At 35.3% G+C, this 11,237-nt stretch overlaps 1 protein-coding gene across 2 annotated transcripts in view; it reads right to left on the reverse strand.

Annotated features, from left to right (window-relative positions):
- The window catches only part of LOC107853421 (beta-glucosidase BoGH3B), an 18,114-nt gene extending 7,078 nt beyond the window's left edge, over positions 1-11,036 (reverse strand). The window contains exons 1-8 of one of the 2 annotated variants that reach the window (XM_016698415.2): positions 10,459-11,036; positions 7,718-7,922; positions 7,532-7,622; positions 6,913-7,058; positions 6,343-6,586; positions 5,217-5,321; positions 4,953-5,135; positions 1,129-1,330 (exon numbers count right to left, since the gene is read on the reverse strand). In XM_016698415.2, the coding sequence (XP_016553901.2) occupies positions 1,129-1,330; positions 4,953-5,135; positions 5,217-5,321; positions 6,343-6,586; positions 6,913-7,058; positions 7,532-7,622; positions 7,718-7,922; positions 10,459-10,609 (1,327 nt within the window). In that variant the 5' untranslated portion in view covers positions 10,610-11,036. Of the gene's footprint in view, positions 1-1,128; positions 1,349-4,952; positions 5,136-5,216; positions 5,322-6,342; positions 6,587-6,912; positions 7,059-7,531; positions 7,623-7,717; positions 7,923-10,458 lie in introns of those variants that run through there. The other variant, XM_047414724.1, reaches the window with a different exon arrangement.
- Positions 11,037-11,237: the final 201 nt, after the last annotated feature.

The raw sequence follows: 11,237 nt of genomic DNA on the forward strand, positions 1-11,237 counted from the left end.
TAGCCACTATTATAAAAATAATTACATATACATGGTCATATTTAATGAATTTCAATTATGACATATGTAATATTTACATTAATAGTCATTTTCTCATATTTGAAAATTTTAAATATGGATGTTATATTAACATATCACTGCTTCCTGTTTTTTAGGTAACAAATATTATCTTCCAAACAAATTTATTTTTTTAGGAATTTATTTAATTTATTTCCTTCATTTTCCGTTCCTAAAAAATAAGAAATGATGAGTTGTTATTAAATTTTAGGGTGCCGCTAATTTATTTCTTTAATTTTCTTATACATGAAAGATTTTACTGTGTGTGAATAAATTATTTCTATGCAAAACATGCTTTGCATATTTATAGTATACTATATCATATACCATAAATATATAAATATGCTTAGTATGTTTCTTTATACTTTTATTTTTATATATGTGTGTATATGGTATATACATGGTATAAACTTCATATATAACATACTTTGTATATTTATATTATAAATATGCTTAGTATGTTTCTTAATACTTTGTATATATATATATGTGTGTGTATAGTATATACATGGTATAAACTTTATATATAACATACTTTGTATATTTCTATTATAAATATAATACTTTATATATTTATGGGTATAAATATAATACTTTATATTTATGGGTATAAATATAAATTAGCAGTAAAATAATGTCTTAAATAAGGGAGAAAAATTAAATAAGGGATAAAAATAATGATGAGAGAGAAAAAGAAACATATATTAATTAAGATAGCATTAAGTTTGAAATTATAATTATCTTATTTTTTAAAACTGTTATATACATAATATTGAAAAGTAATGCTATAAGGAGAGTTTTATATAAAAATTTAAAAGATTGGGGTTATATGTAATAATAATAAAAGTTGAAATTGGAGTTGGAAAATTGTGAAAACAACAAAAACCTGTTTTCCCTTTCCAGAAAAATTTTCCGGAATTATTTTCCGAATTTTCATGGCCAAACACCACAATTTTCAACTCCGGAAAAAATTTTCGGAAAAAAGGAAAAGGTTTCCATGGCCAAACGGACCCTAAAACACATCATGAAAGGTGAACAGGCATAAACTAGGACAGAGGAAGCGTTACTTACCAATCGTGATTCTTCCGCCCATTCCTTCCCATGTTTTAGTCCATCCTCCACACTGGAATCCAAGGTCATCAGCATGTTTTCCTGCTAAAAGAATCCTCTTTGCTTTCCTGTCTAGCGGAAGAAATGGTTTTGTTATATCCTTTCCATTCTTTAGAAGAACCAACGATTTGCGAACTGCTACACGTGCTAATTCACGATGGTGCTGAAACAATTATCAAAACTGTAAATGTTATTATGAAACATCTGCCCAAATACATCCACATAAACTCCATCTCTCTTCCATTTTTTAAGATGTATAAACCGGAAAAATGGAATTAGCAATACATAAATTGTAAAGACAGGTAAAACAGTCTACCAAGTAACATAGTCAATTTCTTTTAACTGCAACGCAAAGTAGATGTTCATTTTGTAGTTGGAGATAAAAGGCAGAATAGTTCAGATTGTAGGTTAAACAAAGGGTTAATAGTATTTTTGGTCCCTTAGTTATTACTAATTTTGATATCAACAACAACAACAAACCCAGTGAATGCCCACCAAGTGGGATCTGGGGAGGATAAAATGTACACAGTCCATACCGCTACTTCCGAAAAAGTAAAGACGTTTCCGATAGACCCTCGGCTCAAGATCAAGAATAGTTAACACGGTCATAGTAATACCTAAAGCAGAATGGATAGCATAACCGTGATACGAAATGAGAAATAATACAAATAGAGCTAAGAGAGCCATGAAAATAAGAGCAATACGAAAGAAAAAAACAGTAAATAAGAAATAATAAAAGGCCACCCCCTCGTAGTAGCATACACTAACGGCTCCTACCAGTGAGCACAGTCGTAAGCTTACTAAGCCGGCTACACCAGAGCTCCCTAACTACTAGCTATAACCCACACACGCATTAACCTTCTACCCTAATCCGGGACCTCCACACCTTCCTATCTAGAGTCATGTCCTCAAAAAGCTGTAACAGCCACATGTCTTGCCTAATCACTTCTCTCCAGTATTTCTTCGACCTACCTCTACTCCTCCTGAAACCACCCAAAGCTAGCCTCTCACACCTACGATCTGGGGCATCCGTGCGCTTCCTCATCACATGCCCAAACCATCTCAGCCTTCCCGCATCTTGTCCTCCACCGAAGCCACTCCCACCTTCTCCCGGATAATCTCATTCCTAACTTTATTTCCTCTAGTAAGTTCACACATCCAACTCAATATTCTCATTTCCGCTACCTTCAATTTTTGGATGTGGGAGTTCTTGACTGGCCAACACTCCGCACCATACAGCATGGCCGGACGAACTGCCACTCTGTAGAACTTGCCTTTTAAGTTTTAAGGGCACCTTCTTATCACACAGCACTCCCGAAGCAAGCCTCCACTTTTGATCATAGACCCAAGATACTTAAAACTATCCCTTTTACAAACATCCTGGGAATCCAACCTCACCACCACTCCGTCCTCCTGCTTCGAGTCACTAAACTTGCATTCCAAATACTCCGTCCTAATTTTGATATCAGTCCTTATGTTATCTATTAAGCATAATAAACCTTCAACAACTTCAAATGTGAACTTTTGATCCCTTTATTAGTGAATAAACATAAATTTCTGAAATATTAGCCATTTCATCATTTAATTATGAATTATCCATGTATCATGTCAAACTGTTATTGTTACTCTATTTTGAGGGTAATATACTTCTAGAAATATCTACATGTAGCATATTTCTTAGATCAAGAGAAGTGCATCAAGGACAAGAATGGAGAAATACTGGTGGAAGAGGCATACATTAGACAAAAATTGCAGACGTATTTCTATAAGCTCTTGAATGAAGAGGGAGGCAGGGATATTGTTTTGGTGGGTTAGAGCACTCCGAAAGTCGTAGGGCCTTTTGGTATTGTAGCTACAAGAAAGTATGCAGAGGTTAAGGGTACAATTGGTAGGATGAGGAGGAGAAGAGAGACTGTGCCAAACAAGATCGCGGTGGAATTTTGGAAGAATGCAGGCAAAGTAGGAATGGGGTGACTAATTGTTTAGTCATTTTTAAGACAGCCGGAATGCCAGAGGAATGGAGATGAAGTACAAAGATTCTATTATATAAGAATAAAGGTGATGTTCAGAACTGCAATAACTATAAGGAAATCAAGCTACTAAGGCACCCTATGAGAGTTTGGAAGAGAGTGGTCTACATGAAGATGAGGAGGGGTGTGTCTAATCTTTGAGAGCCAATTCAGATTCACGTTGGAGTGATCAACTACAGAAGTCATCCATCTTGTAAGGAGATTCTTGGAGCTGTACAAGGATATGAAAAGAGACTTGCACATAGTGTTCATTAACCTACAGAAGGAATACGATAAAGTCCCAACGGAGATTCTATAGAGGTGTTTGGAGTCTTGAGGTGTCCTCATGGCTTACGGTAAAGCAATTAAGGACATGCACGATGGCGCCAAGACCCGAATATGAATAGGGGAAGGTGACTCAAAAAACTTTCCGGCCATGATAGAGTGGCACCAAGGATCCCCTTAGCTCTTTTCTATTTTCCTCAGAGATGGATGAATTGATGTGGCATATTAAAGGAGAGGGGTCGTGGTGTATGCTATTCATGGATAACATATATTGATCAACGAAACACACAGTGGAGTCAACGATTAGCTGGAAGTTTAGAGAGAGACTTTAGAATCTAAAGGTTTCAGGTTAAGCAGCCCTAAAACAGAGTACCTAGAGTGTAAATTCAGTAATGTGATGCACGAAGCAGAGGTGGAAGTGAAGATCGACACACGAGTCATACCCAAGAGAGGAAGTTTCAAATATTTTGAACCCACAATCCAAGGAAATAAGGAGATCAACGATGATGTCGCACATTGTATTGGAGCGAGATGGGTGAAATGGAGGCTCGCGTCTGGGGTACTGTGGTGATAAGAATGTGTATCCAAAGATTAAAGGCATGTTCTACAGGGTGTTGGCCAGTCAAGAACGCACACATTCACGAGATGAGGATGCTCAAATGGATGTGTGGACATACTAGAAGAGATAGAATTAGGAATCAAGTTATATAGGACAAGGTGGGAGTGGCCTCCATGGCGAACAAGTTGGGAAATGAGATTAAGATGGTTCGGACGTGTGAAGAGGTATGCGTATGCATCAGTAAAGTGGTGTGAGAGATAGGTTATAGCAGATTTTAGGAGGTAGAGGTAAACCAAAGAAGAACTGGGACAGGTGATTCAGGGAACATTTCGAACTTAGTGAGAACATGACCTTGGATAGGAAGGTATAGAGGTCGAGGATTAAGGTAGAAGAGTAGTATCTAGCCTAGTGTTGTAGCACTTTATGTGGGAGAGGCAAGATATAGTCTCCTTTTCCATCTCCTTAGTATTAGTTAGTATTCGTCCAGTATCTTATTCTTCAATTTTGTATTACATGTTGATTCATTTGCTTTGTGCATCTTGCAATTTTGTTTGTCGTCATTTTTTTTTCAATTCTGCTTCACTTACACTTCCTTTGAGCAGAGGGTTTACTGAAACAATCAATCTACTGCACAAACGTAGGGTTAAAGTCTGCAAACATCCTACACCCCTCAGACCCCACTAGTGGGATTACACGGGTTTGTTGTTGTTATAACATATTTCCTACATAAAGGGACCAAAAGCAGATTTTATACAAATGAAGGTTAAATGTGCTGCATTATATATCACAAGGACCAAAATCATAATTTATCCATAACCGAGGGATGAAAATTGCTATTGTCCCTAAAAGTTATGAAGGGCTTATTTGATGTCAAAATCCAAGACAAATAACTTGATAAAATCTGTCAAGAATGAAGGACAAGTTGGACTTACATTACAACCGACAGTATCCAACAATGACCTATCACTCAGAGGGTTCTCAAAAGCTCCAGAAACAAACTTAACTCTCAGGATCCTTTCAACAGCATCATCAATTCTGGTCATTGGAATCTTCCCAGATTCCACAAGACATCTCAAATGATCAAGAAATAATTGATACCGGAAGGGAACCATCACCTGCAAAAATTTTAACAGGCAGTAACAACAGAAATAACTCATGCAAAGACATAATAACTCTCAATATCATATTTTATTTACCATGTCAATCCCTGCATTGATTGCTGTCAAAATACTCTGGTCATAGTTAGATCCATGAGGATGGTACAATCGGTCAAGTGCTTCGGAATCAGTAATAACAAAGCCCTACAAGAGTTAGCATTCAGATACTTGCACTGTATGTTATCTTTAAGGCAATCATAATCTAAGAAACCAACTGGACAAACAAATAGAACATTAGTGCATAGCATTTCATTCAAAATCGAGGAAAAATATAAACAACCATAACCAAATTCCATGCAACCAGATTCACATTAAAGCGAGACTTTGTTTCTTTCACTCCCTTACCTACTCCTTTGTAAGTTGAAGCAAAAACATCGAAACAAGTGTTTGCACTTTCGGCTTGGTGAAGTTTTAACTAAGTAGAACCACCTCCAAGCCACATGAACATTTCTAGCACTTGGATAAGAGAATCTTTTTTGGAAACAGCCTCTCTAACTTCATCTGAGGTAGTGGTATGAACAGCGTACACTTTACCCTCCCCAAACCCCACTTTGTGGGAATACACTGGGTATGTTGTTGTTGTTGTTGTTGTTGGATAAGAGAATCTTTTGGTGTATTTTTCATGCTGGAATTGAATTTGGTTTTATATTTTAGAAAATTGTCGGCAGTTTTCGGATTTGAATTTGAGATAACTGGTTTTGAGACAGCTTTGCGTTTGTCTTCTCAAAAAACTACATGATTAGAGCCCTGCAGCAGTTTTTGAGGCTTTCATTTATGCAAAATTTATGGACTAAAACTGAAAAAGTACTTTCATTCATTATTTAAAAAAAAAAAAAAAGAGGCAAAGAAAATGGGGACAATATGAAATGCTGAGACAATTGTTTGCTGAATACAAAGTCCAAAACATATTTGGACTTCAACCAATTTGGTTAGTTTTATATATTGTTTTTAAAGAATGACACTGAGTACAAAACATCATGCTTAATTTGGTTTGAAATTCAAATGGGTCCTGAAACTCAGCTTTTTGGAACCACAATATGTCCAATCACTTACCCGACTAAGCATGGTAGAAAACGAGAAAACCATCTTGAGACCTATATGAGTTTTATGTTGAACTCATGGCCCGAATGATCCATAGAACATTAAGAGAACAGGCAATCCTTACCTTAAATCCAAGCTTCTCTTTCAAAACTTCAGTCAGAAGAAAGTGGCTAGCATGTAGGTGGCATCCATTCCATTTAGAGTAGGATGCCATCACTGTGCAAACTCCCTGAGAAATACAGTCAATATAAGGGGCAATATGTATTCTCTCTAGATCATCATATGATGATATGGTATTTCCCTCATTTATACCTCGTTCAGTACCCCCATCTCCAACAAAGTGCTTTGCACATGCAACAACCTTGTCGCTGGAATACAATGCATCAATCAGTCCAAAGATACCCTTGCAATTATGAAGACAAATAATATAAAAGCAGAGATCTGTAGAAACATCTGACAAATGTTCAATGAAAAGGTAGTAGTAATAGCTAAGTGACACCTTTCAACTCTGAATTTTTCTTTTAACTCTACGTATATTTCTTTCTCTTTTCTTCTGAAAATTGCAATATGTAGAATAGCATTTGAATGCACATAAGACTTTTAAGAGTATAGGTTGTAAGACACAAGAGGGATACATTTTCTTATATTCAGAAAAGCGCACTAAATTTGGAATTTGTACATCAACTTTTATCACCTTCCAGATAAGAAAGGATAGTTTTTGGGGTATCCAGGGGGTGGTTGCCCTTGCAAGCCTGTGACAATTGAGGTCATCTTCCTAATAAGTTCAGTTTCTTCACCATAACTCTCGTAGCATCTTCCCCACCTGGGGTCTTTACATACCTGTTAGACATTATTTAAATGGAGAAATTAGAATGTTTCAAGATAATATAGTTACAAATTAGAGATAACAACTATAGAGATATTGCCTTAGCATCAGCTTGGTACTGTGTAGTTTCTCTTTATCAATATACAAGCCACTTACTTTCTCAAAAAAAAAAAAAAACTACTACAACTAGAGTAGAGAGATAGAAATCACGAGGGAATGAGAATATGACAACCTTCAACAAGAATTCCCACAAAGAAAAATGACAAATCATCTTTTCTTTTCCTCGTCAATAAAATACAAATTATGAAGTCAAATTCATTAAATAATTCATATTTTAAACTTTGATGTGATACACAGAAGTATCCTTTTCTGTTTTGCTTTAAGGGTATAAATTGTCCAGTGTAATTTCACTTTTCCTTGGCTTCATTGATCCATGAATCAACACAAAACAAAGACAATAATGGGACAAGTAACACGTTCAACTTACAGCAACACAGGGAGCAAAATTGTAGTTAATGCCACAGGCCCTGACTTCAAGAGCAGTCACCATCCCAATCTTTTGAGCCAAATCTGCATCTCTGCTCCACATTTATCTAATTTAGGTCTTGGTCTTAAATGATAGTTATCAATAAGAAGTTAGGTAACAAAGATAAAAGCTTGACATAAATTCAACCTGGTCGCTCCGAGGCCCACATTCTGTGGGAAAATGGTGGCACCATAGACATTGTTATTGCCATGAATAGCATCTACTCCATAAAGAAGCGGAATCCCAAGCCGTGATCCCAGCGCGGCCTTTTGGAATCCATCAACCATATCTGCCCAAGCTTCTGATGGGGCATCCTCATATGGTGCACTGCCTCCAACACTGAGAATACTCCCTGAATCACGAAAAAAGGTGCAAGTAAATTTCAGTCAATTAATAGGTCTCAATCCCAGAACATCTTAGGGTCAGGGAGAGAATCCTCTGTAACCGTTCCACTCCATTTAGGTCCATTTCATCCTATATGTGTTCTCTAAAATAGATAACCAGTTTAATATCAACCAGTTAGTATCACCTAATAGAGTCATCTATATGTATTTCTCTATATGCAGTTTCATTTCATTGCAATACAAAATAAAGGATTCTCTGAATCTCACACCTGTCCCTCTACATGGTCAACTAGCTTAACTCAACTACTTAGTAACACCAAATGAATCCTTCATATCCTCTTTTTTTTTCTCCTTTTTTGATGATGAAAAAATGATTCATCTATACTCTTTCCACTCTATTCAAGTCCATTTAACTCTATTGCTAAATAAGGTGTTAGCTAAATCTCACACTTATTCAACTAATTAGTAACTTAGTTACCACCTTTTTAAATAAGGCAGTTAGAACCATTTAAATGAATTAATTTATGAGTTTACATTCTATACACTGCAACAACATACCCAATAAAGTCTAAAGTCCCACAAGGTGAGGTCTGGGGAAGTAGATTGCACACAAACCTTAATCCTACCTCAAAGGTAGAGAGGCTATTTCCGATAAACCATTGTCTCAAGGAAAACATTTCAAAGCAGTCCAGAAAAAGAATTAGCTTAAGTACAAGAAACAGCAAATAACCCATTTTGACAGGTTAATTTACATTGATTGTGTAAAAAATCCTTATAACATTTAGTGAATATAACGTAAATCCATTATTTATATAATTTTTCTCTATTCAGGTTGATTTCATTCCAATACTAGATAAATGACTCTAAATCTCACACTTATATCTACACAACAACTAATTCAATATATCATCTACGAGGATGGAGCTAGCACTTTAGTTATGGATTCGACTAAACTCAGTAGCTTGTATCTAAATTCTATTTGTACTTCCTCTGTCTCAATTTAAGAACAAATGACGTCTTTCCATGTTTAGTAACAATTTACCTTTGAAATTCAACATCTTACACTTAATGAAATAATTTATAGCCACAAAAAATTCTCTGACTTATTCTTTGTCAAAAAAATTTTATGACTTATTTAGACTACAAATTTCAAAAGTCTTACTTCATATCTTAAATTATATGCCTAGGTGTCTAGCCAAACACTTGTAAAGATATGAAAGTTGAGCTTAACTCAAACCTATAAAGATATGGCACCTGGGTTTAACTCAAACCTATAAAGATATGGCGCCTGGGCTTAACTCAAACCTGTATAGATATCGCCCCTGTAACTTAACCCCAAAAGTTAGCTCATGAGTGGAGGATTTCCCAATTCCATATACGTACACCACCAGCCCATTCCCAAACTAATGTGGGACGCTAACCCACTTTAAAAAGCCTTTCATGCCCAAATCGAATTGGAGCATGGATTGGGGACCAAATAATAATGAACTTGGCCACAAAATCATATAAAGATATGGCATCTAGACCTAACTCAACCCCAAAAGTTGGCTCATGAACAGAGGATCCTGCAAGTTCGTATATATAGAAACTTTAAGCCACTCTAACATCCCTTTCATGTCCAAGCCAAACTAAAGCGTGCATCAGGAGCCTAAACAGGATTGGAACTGGCTCTAATACTATGTAAAGATATAGGACCTATGCCTAACTCAACCTTAAAAATGCATGAGGATAGGAATTTTTAAGTCCATATAAACAAATCATCAGTCCATTTTACAACCAATGTGGGGGACTCTAACTCACTCTTAACATTTCACGTGAACTGAAACAGAAGGAGTATAAATAATCAATTTAGTACTCAATAATTTGAAAAGACTAAAATCCTAAACTCATACATTTCAAATCTTAAATCCACCTTTGAATTCACCAATACGAATCATATACTTTTAGGGCATATAGACATGGGAAGAATGATATATTTTCATATTTAATAACAATATAACTTCAAAATTCACATTTTATACTTAATGAAATAATCTATGGCCAAAGAAATTTCTATGACTTTTCAAGCCTATTCCCTTATCTCTTAAACTGTAGTTCCAATCTAACACCCTTCACATAAATTGAAATGAAATAAAGTATAAATTATGAACTTAGAACTCAATAACTTAAAAAGGACTAAAATCCAAACTCATAAGCTCAAATCCTTACACTGACTCCGAATTCATCTATATGAATCATATGCCTTTAGACCAAAAATGAAAACCGTAAAATAAATGGACAGACCTATACAAAGGTTAGTAATGAGAAACTACAAATTTCTCAGACTTATTTTAGACAAGTCTTAGCTTATCTCTTAAACTGTATATTCAGTCAAACCCCTTCACATAAATTAAAACAAAAGGAATATAAATTATTAACTCAGAATCCAATATTAGGACTAAAAACCCAAACCCATAGCTTCAAATCCTGAAGTCGACTCTAAATTCACCTATATGAATTTAGGACAAAAGAAGAAAACAATAAAAATAAAAGGGGGATATATACCTATAGAAAGTTCAGTGATGACTGAGAGTGTAGCGACACCGCGTTCGATCTGAGTCATTTGACCAATCTTTTCATCAAGTGTCATACGAGACAACAAGTCTTTCACTCTTTCCTCAATTGGAGCTGATGGGTTCTTGTATACGCAATCCATAATATAGATTGCTTATTACTCTTTCTTTTGCTCCTCAAAAAACAAAAAAAGGATAGTAATTAATTATAGTTTAGATTTTTGTTGAATGTTTAGTGGTAATTGTGATTGGAAAAGAATTGAAAAATGGGATTATTATTTGATAAAAGTAGAAAACTGCTAGTGCAATACAGGAATAGGCATTAAGCCAGGAAGAAGAAAGAAAGGCGAGTGCTTCAACTGAAGTGAAAACTGCATAGAAATAGTCTTTAAGCCTAGATGGCCGAGCCAGAATTTTAACTGAGTATTCAGAAATAAATATACGAATTCAAGGGATTTAACCTCTACTATATATAAATAAATTATATATATAATCATGTAAAAATAGTGTAATTTTCCATCGAAAGGGTTCGAATGAACCCTCGGAAACACACGTAGCTCCCCCTGTTAAGCCTCATTTGTCTGCACTTAATGAAGGTCTAAATTTAAATGGTTCAGACTTCAGATCGTTAAGTGTATTTATTTTTATTAAGGTTTTAACTCTAAATAGGTTTTAATCATTTAGATTTAGAACTAAATCTTAATAGGTCTAAACGGATATTCTGGTATTGGATAATATTCACCACTATATTCATTATCAACAGTCACCACC

Source organism: Capsicum annuum, chromosome 6, assembly GCF_002878395.1.
Source record: "Capsicum annuum cultivar UCD-10X-F1 chromosome 6, UCD10Xv1.1, whole genome shotgun sequence".
Classification (NCBI taxonomy): domain Eukaryota; kingdom Viridiplantae; phylum Streptophyta; class Magnoliopsida; order Solanales; family Solanaceae; genus Capsicum; species Capsicum annuum.